General features: G+C 40.0%; 2 protein-coding genes across 10 annotated transcripts in view; both read right to left on the reverse strand.

Annotated features, from left to right (window-relative positions):
* Positions 1 to 779: 779 nt before the first annotated feature.
* On the reverse strand, positions 780 to 4,932 carry LOC112564435. Its single transcript, XM_025239263.1, is given in 2 exon segments — positions 780 to 3,443; positions 3,446 to 4,932. Coding segments are annotated over 2 exon segments (1,878 nt in total). The 5' UTR covers positions 4,818 to 4,932; the 3' UTR covers positions 780 to 2,937.
* Positions 4,933 to 5,577: 645 nt separating this feature from the next.
* LOC112564432 (A-kinase anchor protein 9-like) overlaps positions 5,578 to 24,203 on the reverse strand; it is a 54,476-nt gene continuing 35,850 nt past the window's right edge. For 7 of the 9 annotated variants that reach the window (XM_025239261.1, XM_025239259.1, XM_025239256.1 and 4 more), the window contains 21 exons: positions 23,796 to 24,072; positions 23,030 to 23,217; positions 22,572 to 22,775; positions 21,013 to 21,183; positions 20,510 to 20,705; positions 20,049 to 20,271; positions 18,856 to 18,876; positions 16,958 to 17,108; positions 16,390 to 16,601; positions 15,977 to 16,094; positions 14,514 to 14,687; positions 13,949 to 14,158; positions 13,639 to 13,800; positions 12,894 to 13,124; positions 12,406 to 12,600; positions 12,055 to 12,261; positions 11,547 to 11,788; positions 10,786 to 10,868; positions 9,804 to 10,089; positions 8,801 to 8,973; positions 5,578 to 8,310 (listed from right to left, as the gene is read on the reverse strand). In XM_025239261.1, the coding sequence (XP_025095046.1) occupies positions 8,279 to 8,310; positions 8,801 to 8,973; positions 9,804 to 10,089; positions 10,786 to 10,868; positions 11,547 to 11,788; positions 12,055 to 12,261; positions 12,406 to 12,600; positions 12,894 to 13,124; positions 13,639 to 13,800; positions 13,949 to 14,158; positions 14,514 to 14,687; positions 15,977 to 16,094; positions 16,390 to 16,601; positions 16,958 to 17,108; positions 18,856 to 18,876; positions 20,049 to 20,271; positions 20,510 to 20,705; positions 21,013 to 21,183; positions 22,572 to 22,775; positions 23,030 to 23,217; positions 23,796 to 24,072 (3,756 nt within the window). In that variant the 3' untranslated portion in view covers positions 5,578 to 8,278. The remainder of the gene's footprint in view (positions 8,311 to 8,800; positions 8,974 to 9,803; positions 10,090 to 10,785; positions 10,869 to 11,546; positions 11,789 to 12,054; positions 12,262 to 12,405; positions 12,601 to 12,893; positions 13,125 to 13,638; positions 13,801 to 13,948; positions 14,159 to 14,513; positions 14,688 to 15,976; positions 16,095 to 16,389; positions 16,602 to 16,957; positions 17,109 to 18,855; positions 18,877 to 20,048; positions 20,272 to 20,509; positions 20,706 to 21,012; positions 21,184 to 22,571; positions 22,776 to 23,029; positions 23,218 to 23,795; positions 24,073 to 24,203) is intronic. The other 2 variants (XM_025239253.1, XM_025239255.1) reach the window with 2 other exon arrangements.

Raw genomic sequence — 24,203 nt, forward strand, 5'->3', positions numbered from 1 at the left:
GAGCATGTATTTTTTTTTTGTGGTGGAAAATAGTAATGCTAAAATACAGCTTCAGAGAATAAAAGTGATTTTCCATAAGCCTCATCAAGAAAGTAACCATAAATTAGTATTGGATGACCTACTGACTAGCGCGCCTGCTTCATTAATTGCTGCGTCACATCATGTCCCTTCGAGAGCGACCACTGTCATATGCCTCGCCCCCTTTAGACGAGTACTCGTCGCTAGATTGGGGCGTGCCGCGTGCCGCGCCTTTGTTCTGACGATCGTATACTGGCAACACACACACACACTCAAACGCGCACGCTTTCATACTTTTCGAGGACTGATACCAAAGAGAATCAACTTTGCTGATACTCGTCGAAGGTGGGCGTGACAGCGAGATACATCCATTTTAAATTAAGTAGATTCTTTTTATGCCAGACGAAACAGGTATTTGTAGTTTGTAGTTGTACTGGTAGTCTGCGAGTGAGATAAACATTACTTGTTGATTAAAAGAAACTTGTATTGTTCATTGTGAATCTAGCGCACATTAAAATGTGAGTAAAAACAGTCGTGAAACCTGATCACATAAATCAGAAAGCACCAAGATGACCTTTCTGTGCAATGGATCACATCAGTCAGTAGTGGGTTCTGGTATACAGGACGATAACATAATTTAGCAGAGGAAAACTAAACCGCTTTTTAATTGATTTAAGACTTTTGGGTGTTTACCACATATATAAAGAAAACTATCTGTATATCACCACGTTTACAGAATATTAATAGATCCCAATAAACAATGAGTTTATGTCATAAGTTTATTTAACAAGGTGCCCGATTATAAAGGACCTGTCAGACAACTGATAGTCTGAAAAAGAACGGAATAAACTGGCAAATCAACAGCTGTAAATATATAGTAACTGATGTGCAATAAATGTTTCATCTTTTTTATTCTTTTATTTGTTAAGTACACATTAATTAATAACGGCCAAATTTCAAAAGTTTTAAGTGTGGAGAGTGATATCTGGCAAAAGAACAGCAAATGTTCAGTTTCATACTGTAATTATGAAATCTACGTAAACAGAGCTTGCAAGGTAATGTACCTGCCCACGATCTTTGCTGATATCTAGAGTGATGAAAAAAAGAAACTTTGCAAAAGTCAAAAGCATCTCAGTTGTTTGATTTCTAGGACTTTTTCTTTTCCACCTTTAGTATTCAAACGTATGACTGACAATGTCGGGAACTTATCACCATTATACAGTTCGTTTTTAACCGAAGTAAGCTAGCGCGGCGAGGCCAAACTTGCTGTGACGAATAAAAGAAAAAAAAAAACAATCAATCTCATCCATGTAATGCCAGCTCCGCGACCACCACAACCAAAATAAATAAAATAAGCAAAGAGAGAATTAAACGGCGAAAATGGAGGGACTGCAAGTTCGTCCCAGCTTGGCATTTACATTGAAAGAAAAACAGCGTTGGCAATAGCTTTGAAATGTGGGTCGGTGAATAGGAAAAGGATGACATAACGCTTGTTCTGTCCCTTATCGTATATCTTCTTTTAAGTAACAATAAGTTTTAAAACTTACAACTTTGCCAGGGTAAATTAACACACGTAAATATAACCAAAGAATATCTCTGGATTAAAAAGATGAAACATATTTTTGAGAGGGTAAATGTAGTTCTCAATTGAACAGTCTTTCTATACTTTTCTTTTTAGTGGTCAGGTCTTCTCGACAGCATCGATTCGACTAATATTGAGAAAAAATGTAGACGCTGCTAGTATTCAAACTTTTAAAAAATCTTAAATTTTGGATGTCATGGTTTTATAAAGCATGACAATTTTACCACTATGTGCGTGCGTGTGTGATGGCTGCAAGTGCATGAGTATATGAACCGATATTTGTACATATACACACCTAACAGCTAAACAGAGAGCCGTTCCATATATGACTAGGTCATATTTTCAATAAATCTTTTGTCTATGTTCTAAGGTTTAAGTTTCTTTTCTCATTACATCGGCTGTTGTTTACACCCGACGTGTAAGGTACAGAAAACAGACATCTGGATTGCAAAGATACAAAGCTTAAGAAAAATGTATTTAAAATGTGCACATTTCCTTTTCCTTAACTCGAACGCAACTGGGTCTAAAATTTTGTAGGTAAAGTTTTGAAACTATGTAACAAAACGCTCAATGTAAAAGAAAATGCTTGATAAAGATTTCAACATTAGCAAAACTAGTCCCTTTTAAATCCGTCCTCAGTCCCACCTCTGCTTGTCCTCCCTTCCCGCTTCCCCACCAGGAAAAGAAAAGAAAAAAAAAAAAAACAAGCTGCAGATCCCCCCCCGCAGTCAAGAGGTTGTCATAAAGACGGGCAGAAAAGCGACGGCACACGCAACATTCATAATATAAGGGCGAGCCTGCAAGACGATCACTAAGAAGAGGTAAAGAAAAAAAAAAAAAAAAGAAAAAAAAAATCATCCAAGGAGGAAAGTGTCCAACGATTAATAAGCAAACGTCAAGAAACCGGAGTCCTCCCTTGATCCACTTGAAGCGACGTCGTCTTGGACTGGAGGAACTGATTCTGGAGAGTGGAACACCGCAGCTTTTGAGTTGGTCTGACCGGCACACCAATGAAAGACCGGGGTCTGTGAGATATTGCACTAGGATGTCAAACCGCTGGCACCGTGCGATCAACGCACTCGCACTGTCCTCTGCAATCCATCCTTATCTCAACTACGCTTTCCCTTCACTACGCAACCAATGGTGCTAGAAAAACAAGAGCTTGGCAGCTAAACGCACGCTAGCCACCAGCTTAACGTTTCTCCGTGTCGTTTGTAAAAACGTCCACAGAATGGAACGTCACTCTTCTGATCGATATTTGTTTCAACTGCATCGATTTATTTTTGTTATTTTGGAAGGTCTTCCCGTAGGGACCGCGCGAGCGCTGCGAGCGCCGTCTAGCGAGAGACGGCAACGGGGGCACTGCGTCTTCTGGACGACTGCGCACGCGCCACCGACGAGGGCCGCGGGCTGCTGCTGGAGGTGCAGGTGACGCTGCTGACGCGACGCGCCAGCTGCTCGGGGTGAAGACACTGCTGAGGGGTGGCCGGGCGATGGGGCTGCAGTTGGGTCACCTTGAAGCGGCCCTGCTCGTTGACGCCCACCTCCAGCTTGCCGTTCGAGATGATGAAGCGTCGGTCGCCGGCCAGAAAGCAGTGCGGCCCGCGTGACACGCGTGAGGACCAGTCGCGCTCGATCTCGATGTCGATGAAGCGGTTGCCTAGACGGGTCATGCCGAAGGAGGGCGACAGGCGGATAAACTTGGCGCCCGTCACAACTGTCACGTCTCCCCCGCCGTTCTGCGTGACTTTGACTCCGTTGATACGCACGATGACGCCCCCTTTCGGCAGGTTGGCGTACTCGGCTTTGGAGGCGACCTCGAGGCACTGTGGCACCAGACTCTCCCGTAGCCCTCGGAGGAGAAGAGGAGGTTGACAGACTGGTCTTTGGAGATGTCAGAGAACTTGGCGTGCGGTGCTGGTTGCACCTCATGCATGTCGAAGCGGTACTTGCTGTTGCCCACGGCGAAAGCAACTTCGTCGTGGCCCATGTGCACTCGTACCGCTTCCGTGCTGATGTCGGTGGTCGTGCCCTGCTGCATGACTTTAAGCGCAGGGTGATAGAGACAAGCGGAAGTGCCGCGGCTGTCCGTGGCGACGGCCATCATGTGCTGGTGACTGACCACGCGGATCGTGCGGTCCACCGTCATCTCGACGGACATGTCATGACGCAAGAGCACGGAAATGAGGCCTGCGTTGGAGACATATATGGAAGGATAAATAAAATTTTGGATCTCGGTGGGAGGGTGCTGAAAGTTGGTACTAGAAGGATCGCCGTGGTTTTGGGCCCCGCAGTCCATGTTCGGAGAAGCCAGCACCTCGCCCAGCTGCGCGCTGTCCATCAGGGACTGGTCAGGGCGAGTGACGTAGCCACCAGCGTAGTAGCCATTAGGGATGGGCGCCTGGCACACTCCGTCCTGCTGGAAAGAAGAGTAAGTCCCCGCAACGGATGGTTGGGCACTCAGGTAGGTCACGGCGCTGTTGCTGACACTGTAGACGGGGGCCTGCTGGGCGAATGTGGCCACGGATCCCAAGTCATACGCTGCCGTGCCGGTCACGTGGACCGTAGCGTACTCCTGTGACGGCACAGACAGACTCGCCCCGTCGTTGTTCTCTTGTTGAAAGCACTGCGGCTGAATGTACACGACAGTCTGAGCCCGCGCAGCGCTGACGGCCTCGTTTGGGATGCACTCATGAACATCCCCTTCCTTTTGTTCGCCATCTCTAGGGGCGTTCTCTTCCTGTACATGGGCCGCGCCGTATTTGTCGGGAGAAGAAACGCACGTCTGCGACTCGTTGTTAGCTGAGACCGGAGTGGATGAGCAGCGACAGATGACTTCGAAATCGTCGTCGCTGGCCGTGTCCACGGCACTTGCCACCTCCAACGGTTTTTCTTCCTCTTTCTGTTCACTATGCGTTACCTCTTCGATGTGACTGTCGTCCATGGAAACTGCAATAATCTCCGTCACTTTGTTGGCCATTATTTCCTTGTCCTCGGTGGGCGGTGTTATGACAATGGATGGGATGGGGTCTGACTTTACCTCGTCTGGTTGAGCTGCCTCCGACACCACGCTGTCGGCGTCTGATGCGCCCGAAACGCCATTCTCTACTGAGATGTCGACCTCTATACACGCCGGCGTCACGCACGCTTCGTTCTGGTTAGTGTTCTGGTTATCCATACCTCTGTTGGCAAGTTCGTCCACCGCTGCTGTCTCCATGTTTGACTGTTGCAGTTGGTGAACTTCGTTATGGTTCGCCTAGAAACGCAATCTGTCAGATGTCGTGAAAATGACGTCAACGTGACGACACTGCATACGATAACAACCCTACGTAATATGCATTCGACGTCATCAAATTAATACGTCAGAAGCCCTATTTTAAGAGTTTAATTAATTGAAGTTAATTCAGAGCAATCAGTGGCCCAGTCCTTACTTGGTTCCTCTTTGCATTATCTGAATTGGCTTTTTTTTTAACAATTTATCATCGGTACTGTTGTTTATTCTTCCATATAGTTCTCAATCGCTAAGAGCATGCTCTTTAGGAGTACGAGTATGCGTTTTATCAAATTTTGCGTTTACTTTTCACCAGAATAAAAACATGTAACAGCCTTTACCTAGCTTTATAAGGTGTACAGGTTGAGCAAATGATACATTTTTCTCTTTTGGTGGCGGTGATGATGAAAACTATTTTCAATATTATTTTCATACATATATATAAAGCTAGGATTAAATGTTCAGTTATATGGGCCATTAGATGCATGCATACAAATTCTCTCTTGCACATACACATAAACATTCAAGTAGAATCCATCTCCCAGCGCAAAATCAAGAAATTGAAAAAGGGAGGAAACTGTTTTGATATGACCATTTCTCAGTTTATCATAATTGTTTTCTCACTTCTTTAGTCTTTCCAAACAGCTGGAAAAAAATTTGCATACAAATCAAGTTTATTACTGCCAATTACTTGGACACATTTATGTTCACCAAAATATGATTTTATTCCTTGAAATACAAAAACATGTGATTGGCACCAAATATTTCATGTACAGTGCAATGCAGAAACATACATAAACAAAAATTGCTTATTTTATAAACATCTATGTCCAGGAATGTGATTAGGTAAAGTACCAGTCTCCTTAGCAATAAAAGGCAAAATAAAAAAAACTAGTGTTGGTCCAGACTTTAATGAATGTCTGATACTTGCTGCACACACAGCACTCAAAAGGCAGAAACAAAAGGCCAAACATTGTGTCCGTGATTTGTATTTTTAACCTTTATGCCATGAAATCAACTTATTTCAACACTGGAGACTGGCTCTCAACCAGACCACACATTGAACTATCACAGGTCTGTGACTGGGCTACAAGTCCATGCTGAGCTACTTAGTGATTACAAGTCTCCTGTACAGTCTTTCCTACACTTTACTATTCATCAGACTACATCTATATTCACAACATAAATGAAAATTATGATAAGGTAAATGGGGAAAAGAAAATCATAAGTTTAGTTTGACTGAATGGCTTTATATTATGCTGCTTGTCACACAGATTTGCAGCATAATGAGTCTACCAGCAACTCTTCACACCCCAACAACAAAACTGAAGGGAAAACAGCACTAAGCTGTCTAGCATAGTCCTCTGTACAGTAGCCTTTTCCCTCTCCCCACAATATTGCAACTCAAGTTTCAACCTTTTATTTTTTCCAAATCCTCCCGGGAAGTCCCACCATGCTGCAGCTCAGTCTCATAACCTTGTCTCCACAACACAACAATGCCCCCGTTTACAAAATTTATGGATTCAAACTTTCACTCCAAAAGTATGGATGCAGAAATGGCAGCAATGGCATTAAATGCAAGTGGATTCTTAAAAATCTTTTTTTGCACACAAAAGCTATCTTGCACTTAGTAGCATGCATAAGGTCAAGGAAATCGGCTAACATTTTCTTTCATACTTTGATGGACAAAACTGTGGTTTTTTTTTTTAAGCTGAAAGGTAAGTTGGCAATTCAAAGTGGCTTAAAGTGGTAATAGAGAAGCCAATTATCACATGCTTTCTGACATGTGACCTTTAGTAATAAAATAACAGACCCTATAAGGTTTTCCACAGTACACCTCCATCCAAGATAAAGATAATGCAGCTGCCTCTAATCTGTGGCATTTTAAGAAATCTTAAACTTTTTCTTCTAAACACATACCTTATAACAATTGTTTGACAGCAAACTTGCAACTCAGCTCAGTGAGAACTAGAGCATAACAAGGTACAAACCACATAATGCGGCTAAATATTTTGGTCTGAGCAAAATAAGCACCAAGAAGATCTGTAAGTTTAGCCATATATAACTGATAAAAGGGAACTCTCTTTCCATATCTGCCACCTACCCACCATGTAATTCTTTAAATGCACACCAAAAAACATGTCTAAGCACTACTCCTAACAACAATTCGCATACTGCACTTTCTAACCCTTTTACTTTTTCCATCTATTGACTAGTCTGCCTGCTTGTCTTCCTCTTTAGATTCATGAAACTCTCAATCCTTACTGTTTGTTCTCCAATTCCTTTTTGCATCTTCTATGTTTGTCTTTTATTACTTCTCTGCACAGTTGTTTGTCTTTCCATCCATCATATGCTGTCCATGTCTCATTCTTGTCTCAAGTGCTGAAAGCATGCTCCTTCATGAGCATGATCATGCGATATATAAATCACATGTTTATTATTATAATAATACAAAATTAGACTGTGTAGTACAAGAACAAATCTTCTTTTCATGACGATCTATTTTCAGCAATGGCTGCTACCTCTCACTTCTAATGTTACTATTTCTGTAATGTCTTAAGCTGCAAACAGTCGTTTCTTTTATGCAGACAGCTGACTGATGCAGAACAGAATATACTTATTATTTTCACCACAGAAGCTGAAAATAATGACTATGCCGATGAAATTCCTCTTTGCCAGATGTAAAATGACCTTGAATGACAGCTTCACAGAAAGGGATGAGAAGATGAGGAGCTAAGAGGTGGTGGACGGTGGACAGAAAGTGACTCTCTTGGAAAGTGAGCATTTCACATGAGCTTATATAAGGTTGTTTAAAAAAAAAAAACTGCAGAAAAATAGTCGGTTTAAATCCATTTGAAAGTTTGACATATATTACCTTTTAGCACTTGTTATAATAGCTGAACGAATGAAAAAAAAAAACTATAGAAAATCTACAGAGACCATATTTTTAAAATGCTTTTCTTTGTGTTGTCCTGAATAGATGTCAAAGAAGCGCCTCAAACAGCTTTTGCCTAAACACAAACCATAAACCATAAATGAGTTTTGCAGCTTGGTAAGAAATACTCAGTAGGAGAAAATAATACATGAACCTCACTTTCAAATCGTAGCCAAATGAAAAAAAAAAATGAAAAAGAAAAACTTGCGATCACAGTCAAACTCTAAAACATCATTTGGTTCCAAAAATTTTCGAAGTGATAGACAAGTGCTGGAAACTGCACTCAGAATATTGTGGTTGTAAAAGCCAAGAAGCATCCAAAGTCTCCAACAAGGCATATATAACAGACATGGAGGGAATTGTGAAAATGTTCAACATGGTAAGCACAGCACTGCAGGTGAAGATGGTGATAAAATGAGAATGATGTTGATGGTGATGTGGCAGTGGCAGTTATATCTTCAGGTGGCCTCTGCTACCTCCAGGCTGGTCTTTTAGGAGTGGCTCCTGATAGATTAAAAATAACAATCTCTCAGTAAAAAGTCATACATTGTGCAAAAAAGTCCCCTTTACAGAGCTAGAAACACATACAAATATGCATACTTTCAAAACACAGACATTCCCTACCCCTAAATTTAGAAAAAAAAAGTAGACAGGGTTTCCATAGGTCTCACCTCACTGACAATAAGAACCTTGCAGACTGTTGTAAAGACTGGTGATGTGTTTTCACTATGGGCAGACAAAACTAAATACAGGCTATGTGCACAGTATCCTCTGACACATACTTTTGTCAATGTACCATTTGTTACAGAATATAAAAAGCCTTTCTATTTTTGTAAGTACCCGGCTGCATTAACTGAAAATAAGCACTCTGAGGCCTGGTTTTGCCCATTCCTAAATCTAGAAACCTGTAAGCACCTACTAGGACTGTGTGAACCCTGAATACAGGTGAACAATAGATTAAAGGAGATGACTATTCTAAAATAAACCAACTCACCATTTTGTGAAGATAATCTGCTCTGTAGATTTTCCAGGCGTTGAATAAAGTCATCACCTCCCCCACCAAATGTATGTGCAGCATCCCCACTGATAGCTCCCATAGGAACTCCGCTATCTGCTGTCACACTGCTCCTAGCATTTTCTGAAGGGTCCAGGACATGAAGCAAGGGCCTGCAACAAGGGATGGCACTTTCTGCTAAGCTGAGCAATTGGTTCAATGTCTGTTCTGAAATGAGGTCTACTTTACCATTTATGGTCCGTGGAGTACCTAATGGCATTTGCTTTTTGGTATCTGTAATCATTTAAAAAATGTCTAGTCACTGATATGATACCTCTGTTACTGGATTGAACTCTAAGTGGTACATCTGGCCAAGTATGATTCTACTTATTTCATACCTCACTCTATGCATGCATGTGTGTGTTTGTATACAATATTAAAATAAAATCTAACCTACATGACATTGGCAGAGTGATGTCTATTCACCTAACTGGCTAGAGAGTGAGTGTTCTCCCTCACTTTTTGTATTTACCCATTGAACTGTGTCAAGATTTGTGTTTATCTGTCATCTGTTATGACATTTGCTACATTCCTTGATGGATTTCAGTATCTGCGCCACTTTTCCTCTTTTTCTGGACCATTTTATTTCTACTGCCACATCTGTGCCATCTTGTCATTACTTAGATCTGTGCATTGGCAGTGTCGACTTTAGACTTTGACACATTTCCTTTCACAGATCTTTTTTACAGCCCTGGGCAAACCTTGAACTGGTGATCTGGATTAAGGTCATGGCAGGTTATGGCACCTCCCCTTAATATGCGATGCATGCTTGAAGAAAATTTCCCACCTGATATTGTTTGGTCTAATTCATGACAACATGACAGATATTCTACACAATCTAGAGAATTCAGGAAACATCTACGATCTCTACTGTTTGGCTCAAGAATTAATAAATTACTCATAGCACCAAAAATAGGGGAGAAATAAAAAAAAATTAGCAAACCTCCTTGCACTTGTGGATAAATGAGAACTGGATGGTCGTAATGGATGGGTGAACTCTTTGGTAGGTGGAGTGTTGAATCTTACTCTGCTGTAGTCCCCTGATGCACCCCCATCATCTGTAAGGCGTGAGATGGGGTTGTGGGAGTGTAATGACACAGCATTTCCATTAGATGAGCCCCTTGTCAAAGTGTGGACATACAATGATGTTGCTGAGGGGGTTGAACAATGGTCGTCAGGATGATCCACAAAGTTGGGTTGAGTGAAACTTTGTGGTGTGGCCACATAACCTACAAGATAAAATCAGGAAAAGCCATTGGGCAAGATAAACATACCATGGTACAAACTGTTCAAAATTTGGGGACAGGACATAAATAAACTCAAGTAAGGAATATTTTATTTTTTAAACACACTTCCTTTAAAATTTATATGAACTATGCTTTAAGTCAATAATTTTAGAATTTTTTTTGTTCTCAAATAATTACATAAGGACTTGGACAGCATGCAAGTGTGACCACAATGAATTTAAAACTACTTATCTGAATAAAAAACAAAGGAAATAAGAAAAATATTCAAATTAAAGCTAAACCACATATTAACAGTAGATGTCAACAAATGTCATGTATGTCAAGCAAACAGAATAATATATTAAAATGTAATATTAATTAGGATATGTAATAAAAACCAGGTAGATAACCGAGACTTAGACCTCATAACTCATATATTACATTTATCATAAATTATCTGCTGTTTTACTTATACATTTTATAAAAAAGAAGTTGCGTTCTAGCAGATTTTTCACAGTTCAGATATGATGCTCTTAAAATGTATGCAAATGGCATTTACTATTTTTGGGCAGACTTAAGAAAAAACTAACATCTGGCAAAGATACGATCACATGCAACTTCATTTAATATATTAAATGTACAAACATCAAGGATGCAAAACAGGAATATAATTTAGAGTGTCATGAAAAGGAAGCTCACCATACTGCTGATTCACACGACCACTGACTATGGGTGAACCAACCCTCGTTGCTCGCTTCCACTTGCGTACAAGATATTTCATTCTGGAGAACAGAACAGGATATGAATCCAAGAGTCTTTCTTTTGTTACTCACACAATGGCCCTGTCTACTTTCACTAAAGTTATTGTGAAATCTGTACCCTCCAAACATTAAATGTTTCATATACCAGAAAGCACAATCCTACAAATGTTCTTTTCCTCGTGTTAACATTTATCCACCAGGTACCTCTAACACAAGAAATATGTTACAGACATTGCTACAAAAAATAAGATCGAAATGGCACCCACTAAGAGAGCTATACACCTCTGGCGCAAGAAAGCCACCTCTTTATTTCATAAAAAAATAGCAGAAGTACAGTAACTGTCATATTTATCATTTATCACAGCAAACTGAACAGTAGGCAAACAAGATACAAGATACAAGACATCTTTATTGTCTATGGTCGCAAGAGACAGAAAATTTTTCTTTGTTGGGAGCTCAAAAAAAAAAATATTAGTCTGCTACAGCAATATTCGCGGTCGCATTTCACCAGCGTAGCGAGTTCTGTCAGTGCGCTCCCAGCCCCAAAAACAAAGGAATGTTCATCACAAAAGCAATTAACCCTCCCACCAATTTAAAAGAAAAAAAAAAAAAAAAAAAAAAAAAAGAAAGCCCAAAAAGACAACCAATTCTCTCCTCTGTTTCTCCATAACAAGACTTTAAAAAAATGAGAGACCCTACCTAAATATTGCTACAACTGTTCGAGCAGCACTACGAAAGATGGTGTACAACCGGCGATGGCCACGCCTGTAAGCCAAATCAAGTGTAGATGAGGGCTGTCCACCCATTGTGGCTATGATGGCCAGTGTCTCCTGCTCAGAATCTTGGTATCCACCCAACAACAACAGCAGGTATTTCTTCTGATACACAAGAGCCTTGCGAAAACTTTCTGCCCGCAAGTACTTGCCATACAGACGCTGCATCTACAAAAACAGCAAACACAAGTACCTAAATGAAATGAAACTGGTATAATTCTGTTATCATCTCATTAAAGTCACCAATTTACTGATAATATATAAGGAAGAATTTTGAACTTTAAAATAAACTTTTAGATGATTAGAAAAATTTGCAGCATAACATCACTGAACAATTATTTTCTCAACCTGATGTTCATGAAGTCTCAAAAGCTAATAATTAGCCATCATATCAGTGTATCATCTTCACTAGTAATACTATCAAATAGTTATACCTTATCCCTATCAGCCTCCATCACAAATCCCTCAGCATCATATCGCCCACGGAAAAGGCGCAGCTCTTTCTTCAGGCGATCAATCTCGTGTTCTGCTGAGTCAAGTGCCATTTGAAGATTGAGACGCTCACTGGCCCAAATAGTGCGTTCATATATAGCCTCATCATCAGAAGGTGCATCAGATAAATACTGAGGGATGGCAACAGGCTGCAACAACAAATATAATATTGGAAAAGTTTTCAACACATTAAAAATCTAAACTGGGAATGATAATAATGGTATGATCAGAACTGTCCAAAATTAAAAAAACAACAACATAAAGAATAGTGAAGAGCACAGCATTTCACAAACCTGCTGTTTCCGCTGCCTGGAGCTGGTGCTTGCGGTCGTATTTGTACCTGATGCTTTGCTGGGGGTTCGGATATTGTCTTCATTTTGTAGAAGATCAAGGCGGTGCTGTAGTTCTTTTTTTTCCTTAATCAGGGTTGTTACCCTCATTTTCAACTGCTCCAGTTCAACAATCTGATTAAAATCTCCTCCATCCAGCTGCCACACAGAACAGAAATAAGAATATTATTGCTGTATCTACCATCTCTCTGCACTTAAAATACAGATTCTGCTAATATCTGGAACTGGTATAAGAAAATCATTATGTTCTTTTTGTACTAATGGCTTTTTCCCTATTAGGCTTGGCTGATCAGTTGTAGATATTTATGATATCACATTTCCCTGAAATTGGTATTCAAATGGTTTTTAAAGAAGTCATAATTAAATAAGAAAAATAATCTTCACTTTTAAACTGTCAATATTTCAGAATTGCACAAATTGTTTCCCCTCACTTGGTCCCTTTCAGACATTTTTCCTTGTAAGACCTGCAACTCCTGTAACAGAGATTCCACAGAACAACTGTCCTTGTTCCCAATGGTTTCCCCAGAATTGTTGACATTGCAAGTGGCACTGTTATGATTGTGCTGACGGACCACCAATACTTGCAGACGATCCCCAATGGCTTGTAGCTGCCTCAAGAAGGCACTGAGACGAGCCTGCATCTGTGTGTCACTGGATTCTGCCTGATAAAAAAAAAACAAACAAAAAACAAAATTTTTTTCATCTTTTCCATACCTGTCCTTCACCTTAAAGCTGAAAATAATCAAACTACAGATCTCACCAGTTCTTCTGATACTAAAGCTAATTTGGCAATTAACTCATTCAGGGCATTAGGCTGTTCATCCTGATTGTTAATGGTCATCATGGAAGAGGTGACTCATCTTGACTGAGTTAAATTTAAATCATATGCCCCTGACATAATGCTGTCAATTGTGATAAAAGAAAAAGATGTATAAAAACATTTTAATAGGTTCACATTCATTTTGAATTCCCATGAAAAGGTATGACATTAGCACAATCTATGTTAAATGACAGTGAAACTTGCAAATACTGTTCTAGGTGTTCTACGAAAGAAAGCCTAATTTTAGTTTCAAGAGTACAAAATGATTTAAAAAAAAATAACAAGCCCTTGACTGTTATTAATTCTTGGTTAATGAAAGTTTTCTGTAGCCTGATAAAACAAGCTTCATCCTTTACCTGGCAATCTGAGAATGCCATGCGAGGACTGACTGAAGGGTACAGTTTGTAGCGCTCAATATCATGTCGGGCCTCTAACTCTCGCTGGTGTGAACGATCCAGCTCCAACTCCAGATCCTGCAGTTTCTCCTGCATCCTCTCAAGTTCTAACTCTAACTGGTGCTGCAGTCAAAGAATGTTCATCTCTGATGTAAAACACAAAATACTGAGAGTATAAAGCAAAGCTCATTCAGATTATAACAGATGTTTTCAATATGTATGAATTTTTATGCTACTCCCTACAAATTATATAAAGTGCAAGCAAACTCACAACTTTAATTTGCAGCTCATCCTTTTCATGTTGTGCTGCTCGTAACTTGCTCCAGGTGATTGTCTGCTCTGCCTGTAACTGACGCTCTGTAGCACCTGAATGCTGTGTCACAGCTCTAAGTTCAGACTGTGCACGTTCTAATTCCAAGTGAAGACCTTCTGCTCGTGATGTCTCAAGTTCTAACTGGTGGCGAACATCACTAGTTTCTGCCTATTGAAGGACACATTTTGTTGAAAAGAATCAATACCTTAGAAAAATGATATTGCATTCTCATTCTCTGACTGGACTTTATCAGCTAAACAATAAAACAGTATACTGGAACCTGAATAAAATAAGACCAAGTAAATTTTGTGGACAGCTATGAATCATAAATGTTGGATATGCCTTTGGTTTATCACTAAACATTCCTCTTATATGCCCGATAATTTCAGATAGTTCCTATGAAGTGCATCCACATAGCAAACTTTGTGGATGCAAAGCTCCAAGTCTTGTCAGCCCAATATAGACGATCTGTGAAAGTTCTAAACTATGAGCACAGCTGTCTTGTCAGACCAGTGTAACTGACCTTGAGGGCGTTGAGCTCTGAGCGCATCTGTTTTGTCAGCTCACTCTCTCGCTGCAGTACAGACCCACGTTCTTCATGCTCCTTGTCTAGTAGATTGGTCAGGTCTCTCACTTTTTGGCGCTCTGTCTCTAAATGATGTTCTGTTGATGACAAAGATCTCTGGAGCTGCTGCACCTTCACAGACAAGAGGTTATTAACTTATTAACAGGTGAAACAATCTTATAAATAAAGCAGTGTGTAGAAATACATGTTTGTGGAGGATCATAATTATTACAAAATCCATTTGTTCAATCCTCTCCAAGTCTGGCATTTCTGTCCTCTTATCATTGATCATTTTATTGTTCTCCCTTTATTGGTATTAACTGATCACCAGTTAAGCTGGTCTGCTGGTACTGGTCATCGGGGGTGGGACCTATCCTCTGTCTACCTTGTTACAGACCCCTTCCAAGGTGCCCCAAGGAATGGCGTTAGAGTGTTGTGTTGGGTGACATGGCCAAACCAGACTATTCTGTGTCTCTTCAACTGCAAAAAAGGGTTCATGGCATCTCATGACCTACTCCTTGCAAAGCTGTAGGATAAAGTAGAGATGTAGAGCAGTTTTCTTAAGCACTGGGTCTTGAATACCTAGATTTGCTCTTTGGTATTAGCAAGCAAATCTCACATCTTGCAACAACACAGCAGGATAGTGGCTACAAAGCTTGTATTTGGTGGTAAACTGATGCTGTTGGTGCACTAGATTTTCCTGTTCAACCTGGCCATTGGCACTGATCTTCATCCCATATACACACACTGTTTTGTGAGGTGGCTGGCATCAGGTCAATGTCATCTGCAAAGCACAAGTTACATAACAAAGGTGCGGTGGTGGTGAAGAGTTTTACACATGATGTTTTCCTGGAACAGTAAATGCGACAAAAAGCATCCTTTGTGAGCACCCAAAGAAGTCTCCCAGTTGGTTGTTGAGCAGTACTACACACTTTGTGCTTTTGTACAGTGCTTTGATCATTTGGACAAGGCCCTCTTCAACATTGAATTTTTGTATCACTTGCCACACCCTGTCAGGTCAGGAAGCAATGTTGAAGATCTGTTGTTGTCAATACACAGTATCACTTGTTAGACTTTATGGTTTCTATATCTTCCTTGCAAAGAAATATCACTGGCTGAAGCACTGCTTGTAGATGAGTCATCCCTTGTTGACACTTCCAGAATTATGTGCTGCTGGTTCTTTTTGAGTGTGCTTGACAATTTTTGGAAAACTGCGAAAGCCCAAAGCTTCAGCAACAAATTACACTTAACTAGTGTATCAGGAAAGTGAAACATCTTTAAGGTCCTGTATCCATGTTCTAATTAATTCCCAAAGTTTACATTTAGAGCATTTCTTTTATGAAATTTGTTTTTGCTAAGATTTGGGTCTACAATTTTACAAAAATTTAGAAAAAGCGTGTCAGATGACTAGCAATGCTCACCTGACCATGGAGGTCCTCCGATTTGTTCACCTCACGAGTTAGGCGGGCTATGATGCTGTCTCTATCTTCCAAAGACTCCTGCAGTTCAGTGACTTGGTGTTGCTCCTGCTTCAGCATGCTACACATGTCATACAGTGTTAGTTTACAACAGAGAGAAAACAAATGCATAAGCACATCATACATATACTCTTGTGTATGAATGCATGTAAGAATGTGTGCAAGTGTATGTGAGAGTATGTGTGTGTAGGAGAGTGAGAGATCCTAACTTTGGAAGATGCTTCTGATGCCTACCTACAGTACATGCTTGTATGTCTTCATATACGTTGGCATATTTTATGCAATGATGAAGAAAGGAACTTTCCAATTAAATAGTATTTCAAATATTAAAAAACCCAGCAAAATATCTCTCTCACTTCTGCAGCTCCTGCAGTTTAATGGACTCCCCTTCCAGAACCTTTTTTGTCTGGTGCTGGACTTTGTCCACTTCATGACGCAGAGTCAAGGTTGTTTGCTCTGCTTCATTGGCTGCTGTCTGTGCTTGCTGTCGTTCTCTCCGCTCCTTTTCTGCTGATTCACTGGTTTTCCGTAGCTGCTCTCGTTGGGAAGCAAGTTCAGCACGCAGCTCCTGTCAGCAACCCAAGACAAGAACCTCAACTCTACAAGTGCTCACCCATGTCCTATTGCCATTTGCTGGACTAATGTTACTAGTGAGAAAAGGTAATTTCACTATAAAATTATTTTTCTCTGGCTCATTTTTACCTTCCCTCTCTATTATAAAAGCCTGGGATGTTTGTATATTTTGTATGTGCATAGTTCTTTTCCTTTTGGTTCTATCATGTAGTTGTATTTTACCTGTGAATTTTACATACTGATGTGCACATATAGCCTTGAAATAAGCCCATTTAGATCAGAAGGTCAAGAAAGTAAAATGATAACTTCTATTCATAAAGCTGACCAGAATGCCTCCTAAAGCTATTTTACCTTGATGATCTTGCTCTCTGTGCTTTCTCGTTCCTTGTATATGGCCTCTTTGCGACCAAGTTCAGTTTCAAGATTGTGTTGCTGGCGCCTTAGAGTCTCCAGCATTTCTGCCAGACGATTATTCTTCTGGCGCTCCTCCTCAAGCGCATCCCTGCAAATTCATTTGGATCTCTTGTCAACTGCTTTTCTAAGCTGATGATTTAGATTCACTGATAGCTGACATCCCAATTCATCTGAGAATATTCCTGAAAAGCTACCTGAAGTACTTCATGCATTGAAAAAAAACCCAAAAAACAACAAATAATCAGGGCATAAAGATATTTGGCACAATTCTCTGGGAGAGAAAATCTGCAAAAAACTCTAAACTTTAATTTACCAGGATGAAGAAAGCTCTCACCTATCTTGCCACCCCCTTCCCCACCAACAAAAACAACAAACCCTTCTTTATCAGTGCAAGCCAGTGGCAATAAATTTTAACATGCAGTCATTTGGATTAAAAAAAAAAAATGATTATCCCTGATAAACAAATGTTAAAACTGTTTGTCAATTTAGACTGTAGTTAGAGGGAAAAAAGGCATGACCACGAAAGAAAAAAACCTCCTCTGATTCTTACACACACATGAAATAATGGAAATTAAATTTTATTAAAAAATGTCAAAGAAATAATTTTAGTTGTATTTAAATCATGATAATTTGCTGATTTGTGAAACCAAGGAGAAAAATTATAATACCGAAAATGCTCTGCTTTTGGTTTCATTCATTTTCCTTCAGTGCATGAAAAGAGTGAGGAAGAGCAATGAACGTGCATAAATAAAGCATCCACAAGGAAAGAAAGACAGACAGACAACACAGCTAGATGCCATCTGGGCTCTTTGTGCAGATCAAATTCCTGCTGTTCCCTTCCCTTTCACACCTCCTAAATCTCATGCCATTATGTTTCTCAACATGCACACAAATGCACCCATGCATATTTATGCATGCACATGCATATACATTCTCTCTCCACCTCTCTCAAAATTAATGTTTATGAGAAGGTGAATGGATTTTATACAACAGTTGTTCCACGAATGCAGTTGGTAAACAAGCATGTATCACCATGTTTATGTTCAAACATCACAGACTTGTACTGACGAAGAATAAAGCTACAAGCAATTAATCTGTCTCCTTGTGGCTTCCTGTCTTTCTGTCATTACAGGATAAAAGCTACACAAAATCACAATGTAGGCAAGTTTCATAATAAGCTTAAAGGAATGCACAATCACAAGGCAACCTCATACTATCATAAACATTCCCAGTCACTTCCTTCAGATTAAGCTAAAAAGAATAACTTTTGTTTTGACTAACATTACACATTGTGCCACCTTTCATATGCCGAACACCATGAGCACAATAGTCATTTTACATCCAGTGTGTAGTAACCCTTGTGGTACTTCTTCATACAGTAAAATGACAGCTACCACTCACCTCTCCAGAACAAACTTCTTAACAATAGTTTGAAGTGCCTAAAAGATATTTGAAAAACACCCATGCACATGCTAAAGGATTGCTGTTTACTGTTCATTGAAACATACAGTCCGTACAAACCTAAAAAGTCCAACTTCTGCTACAAATATTTTCAATATTTTCACCAGGCACTAAAAACATACTACATTATCAGGTATGTTTTAATGGAAAGTAAATGCATACTGTTGGCAGTCTGAAGAAGTTACCATCATCTCCAGGGTTAGGAGGAGCATGCTTTGCTGACTTATGTGTACTAAATGCTCTAGATGATGTCGTAATGACATTGTGGGATGAAGGAAAATGCCAGAAAATCAAGCAGATTCAAACACACAAATGCACTTATAAGAGTAACAGGTAGGGGAGAAGCAATGCATGGGAAAGAGGAGATAACTTACAGACATGTGCTCCATTCACCCCTGCGACAATACACAGCAAAATTAGCTAATCTGGATAGATATTGCATTAGGGAACATTTGAATATTTTTACCATCATAAAGATTTAGTCATCAGCAACATTCAAATAAACCCATGATTCTGCGTTTTCTGCAAGTTGCTAAAGTTGTCAGTGATGAAAAAGTGATGATGTGATTGGGTGGGTGTATGGGAGAAATCTCACTTTAACTGCCAATTAATAATAAACTGCTTTAGGAAAAAAGCAGTCATTGATATACTTTCAATGATTTCTTTTCCCAAATATTTGTCTATCTATATGAGTCCGATGCTATGAAGATTCCCATCTTATCTCTGAGAACATATCTTCCTCCTAAAAGCAGTATGTATGGGATGCAGCCTTTAAATTTTAATTCTAGCCCTACCAAACCAGGCTTGTCCAGTGAACTTATAGGCCTAGACACATAAGATTTATGAAACCCATTTATTTGAACAGCTCTATCCTTTTAAACAGTCTACTATAGTAAAGATGTTTGTGTCCCCTCAGTAAATATTCTATAAAAGCTCAGGTCATTATTCTTTACTTAGCATCAAACCAAGTAACTAATTAGACCACGTGCAACACTTCAGAAGACAAGTCATTTCATAAAATGTCATACATCACATTTTTACATCTGGTAAAAGGCATCCTATCAATCTCCACCTTTAAATCATACAACAAAGAACAAAAACTTTAGGTTCTGAGTGGTAGAGTTTAGTTTAGAGAATGGAAAATGGCAGCATCTCTTTATGTTTGCTGAACTGTCAAATATGATCTAAGTAAAAATTCTGTGGAATATCTCAGAAAAACTAATGAAAGCAACAGCCAAATTTGCAATTTTAGCAGAAGAACCAGCAAGAGTAAAAGCAAAAGACAAATCTTCACAAGCTAATCTAGAGCTTGCATGAATATTCATGTAAAAAAAAAGATTTAGTCAAATGATTCTCTAATTGGCAGTCTAGCAGGAGTAGCTTCATCCAACAAAACTGTTTTCATCAAATTGTTCTATACTATTTATTTTTCAAGAATGTTAACAATACTTGGATGCAAAAAACCAAACCAACATCAACATAAAACTAGTGACAACTGAACAAGCACATACTGACTTACAGCCAAAAATGTTTGAATATTTTCTTATTGGAGACAAAAGACACTCACGTCACTGAGGTGAACCTCTGCTGTTCCCTTTCCAGTGCATCTTTAGTACGAGACAGTTGGATCTGAGTGGTTTGCAACTCTGACTGCAGGGAAGTGAGGGCTGCTTTGCTGCGTGATAGTTCTGCAGATAGCTCTGTTGTGTGTCGCCTTTCGGCTTCCAATCCTTTTCTTAGGTCATCTTCGATAACTTTCTCTTGCTGTAATTTATACTCCAGGACTTGAACTGTGGAAATGTGCAATAAATCTTAGAAAAGCCATAAGCATGTAAACTACAAATCCCTTAGCAATAATCTTAGAAATCTGGTATCTGAAAACTATTTATGGATTATGCAGTTATCTTGAGTCTAAATGACATATGAGACTGCACATAGAGTAACATGCACATTTGCGAATTAGAAACTGAGGAAGATGGGCAAATTAAGATAACATACATACAGTTTTTTTTCTTTACTCTGACTGACCTTCCCTTTGAAGTTTCCACTCTTTGTTTGATGCCTGTTCTTCCATCTTGGCAAGAGCCTCTGACAGGCGTAACTGCTGTTCTTGCTGTTCTGTACGCTGTCGAACGAGGCGAGCATGCAAGTCATCCAGCTCAGCTAGCAGAGACTGACGTTCTGCTCGCAACATAGCATTAAGACCAGACTGATGCAGCTGTTCCTGTCAAAGACAAGAACAGAAGTGAGATTGAGATTACAAAAATTTGCTGTATATGTGACGATTAAAAAAAAAAAAAAAAAAAAAAGACACTGAGACACCACATTCTCTATCACAACAGTATGTGTAAACCAATAACCAAATTAATGAAGAGCATTTGCATGCATAGCAGACTTTCAAAAGCCTTTAATTTTACTAGGTAGTAATGATTAATGATTATCATATATATGTGTGTGTGTGTGAATGCACGTTTGTCTAGAGGAAAAGGGGGTGTACACATGAGTGTCTGCCTGTCTATAACTGCCCTGACCTGTTCACGCAAGCGGTTATCAAAGTGTTTGAGGGCATCTTCTGTGCTTGTGCTGGAATGCTGAAGGCGCAGTGTGTACAGTTCTGCCTCTAAAACCAGGCGCTCATGTTGGTACACTTCTACAAGAGCATGCAGCAACTCAGACCGCCAGTCTTCCACTGTGTCCTGAAGCTGTGGGAAATAACACAGGAACATGCAGTACCATGGACCACCAGTAATTTCCCACATGCTGAGCATTAAAGCATAGGATCATGAAAAAAGAAAGGGAGAATTAAAGAGAGAAAGACAAGAAGCTGAAAAGGAGGGTAAGGATAGTTGAAAACAGAAGAAATTAAAGTCAAGAGAAGCTCAAGAGACTGTATAAACTGTAAAGCCTTAATCAGGTGAGAAATTCATATTGGTATGTTTACTGTCAGAAAAAAGTATGGGCTCATAACTTTTAAATGTACTAAATGATGCAAGAAGATGGTAATTATTTTGTTAGGCACCCAATAGTTTTTTTAAAATCTAGACTCAACAGTATTATCTGTAACATTTCATGGCTCAAATGTTATTGTAAGATGTTAAGTTTAATAGTGGCCACGATCTCAGGGCAGCTATGTGGAGATCTCATAATTAAGTGATGCAACTCACCGTACTACATCATGACATGACCTGTAAATGAATTCTAGGTGGTTTATGTAAACATGGAAACTACCTGAGAGGCATCATGTCTGGTGCAATATCGACCAAAACGGCTGAACAAGCCAAGAATACCTGAGAGGCATCATGTCTGGTGCAATATCGACCAACACGGTTGAACAAGCCAAGAATAGGCAATAGAATAAATTAGTGTAGTCACCAAGGATTCCTGGTAGTGTTAGCGATGCTAGACAGCTACCCTAGTAATTAAGCTACTAGGCATCCTGATTGGTCAAAACACACGAAAGTGTAACCAGGTTAGGTGGATAGTGACTTACTGAGTATGCAACAGCCATTCAGAAGCAAGCTGTCTGAGTGTACGGACCACTATCAAAGGACAGGGAGGGCGATCCAAGGTTTTGACCGGACAGATAGGCCTAGCTTGTGAGTTGTTGCCTTGGCAAGTTAGTAGTTGGATGTGATGCGGTGTAGAAACACTTTTCACCATCACTTTCACCTGGTCACTGTTTAGCACTATGTCGTTAGTCGTGGGGCAGTGTATGCGAGTGAGGGCGACAGACTTATTGCCCTATGTTGTGACAGATAAGTGACCGTAACATGGTAGTGCTCTTAATCTGTGTCATTCACCAAGGGACACTACTGCAGAACTCACATCTTCGTTTATCATCCATTATTAGAACAGTTCTAGCTTTTGTTCCCTTCATTTTTCTTTTTTTTTGACATTAAATGTGTTAGCTGTCGGTCGGTCTTTTTTGTTTCTGTAAAAGGTACAGGAGTGCAGCGTGGTGTGGTCACATGCAGATGGACATGTACGTCAAGCAATCATATGACTTTTAACACAAAACGCTAGATTACCTGACATCATCAAGATGTGTCATATGGAAATTTAAGAATAAGTTTAATAAGGATGTACTGACCCCAGACCCAACTCTGTCTGCTTGACTCAACAGTGCTTTCAGGGCATTAGCTGTCTTCACCAAGCTTGATTTCTCCCCTTCAAAGGCCTCTTGCAAAGTTTGGCATGACACCTCTCCTTGTGGAGTCAAATGCTGTAGAAGGAAATTGAGTTCTGATATGGACAAGATATGGTCTCCTGCTTGGCGGAGTCGAGTGAGAAGAGCCTGTAAAAGATGAAAAAAAAACCCCAAACAACATGAAGAAATAACAGCTTCAAACTGCTGACATACACAATGTTGATATTATTTCATTAAAGAAATGTCAATGGACTTTCAGAAATATACTGGCATGTCAAAGATAAATGGTTACAAAACAGAACTGGAAGAGAGGCTTTATTTTTCCTAGAAAGCTGATAATAGAATACTGAGATAGATATGCATCTCATTCCCATTATCAAGCAATCTTGACCTTCACCAACCTGCAAGCGAGAGGGCAATGCTTCTTCTGATCCACTCATGATGCTGCTTGTTTCTGCAGTGCTGAGGTCATCCTGACTGCTGCCATCAGCCCTCAAAGCGAAGGAGCCAATCAAGTGTTCATCCATTTGTTGGGTTTCACCCACATCTGCACGTAACCGGCTCACCACCGAGCCATCTGTCAGAGAAGCTGCAGATAAAGTAAAATGAATTATGGCAATGATCTCAGGCACTGCACTTGAAAGCATCTACAGTCGTTGTACCAGTATCATAAAGAAAGAATTTAGGATTGTATCTTAAGAAAGAGCTGCAAGAGTGGAAGACCCTTTGAACCACTTTTTTATGAACTTCTGGAGTTCATAACTTCTGGAATGCTTTTCTTATGCAAAACACATATACTACTGACAGTTTACACATTTCTAAGAATATATATCAAGACAAACTGTTTAAGCTTGCAAGCTAACTATAATCACAGAACATCCACGTTAGCATCGCCAGACATTTTGTGGATTTGTGGATGGACACTTTGCAAATGGCTGCTGACAAATGTTTCCATGTCTTTAAGTTCCTGTCTAATCACAATTTTTCACCTAAACCCAAACCCCTTTTCAGATTTACTGTACACCTTCATCTAATTATCAAGGTGGAATCAAGAAGCTGCCCAACCAATGCAGTATTTATCATGAGAAAAGAAACAGATGAAATGGCAGGAACACAGTACAATGAGCACACAAAGCACAAAGACACCACAGGTAACCAACAGCACACCTAGCTCCTCAGAACGCAGTCTGTCAATCTCCTGCTGGTGCTGAACACGCAGACTGTTCAGCTCAGTCTTGTGTTGCTTCTCCAGCTCCTGCTGCTGATGAGTTAGTGCTTGCTCCAGCTTCCGTTCATGGTGACTGCGAAGTTGCTGCACCTCATGGTCATGTCGCACTTGCATCTCTGTCATCTTCATCTCAGCATCCTGGCGTGCTGCCTCCTGAATGTCTTGGATGTGCTTCTGGTGTTCTAGCGTTATCTCTTCTCTCAGCTCCTGCACCTTCTGATGTAAACAAGAAACCGTTTTTAGTTCTGTCTGAAAACATCTAAGAGGGAACTCATCTAGATACCCCAGCCCTGGTGCATAAAACAGCACGGAGCACCAGAAAGTTCTTATCCTGCTGTTTTTATCTC

Source organism: Pomacea canaliculata, linkage group LG5 (genome assembly GCF_003073045.1).
Source record: "Pomacea canaliculata isolate SZHN2017 linkage group LG5, ASM307304v1, whole genome shotgun sequence".
NCBI lineage: Eukaryota > Metazoa > Mollusca > Gastropoda > Architaenioglossa > Ampullariidae > Pomacea > Pomacea canaliculata.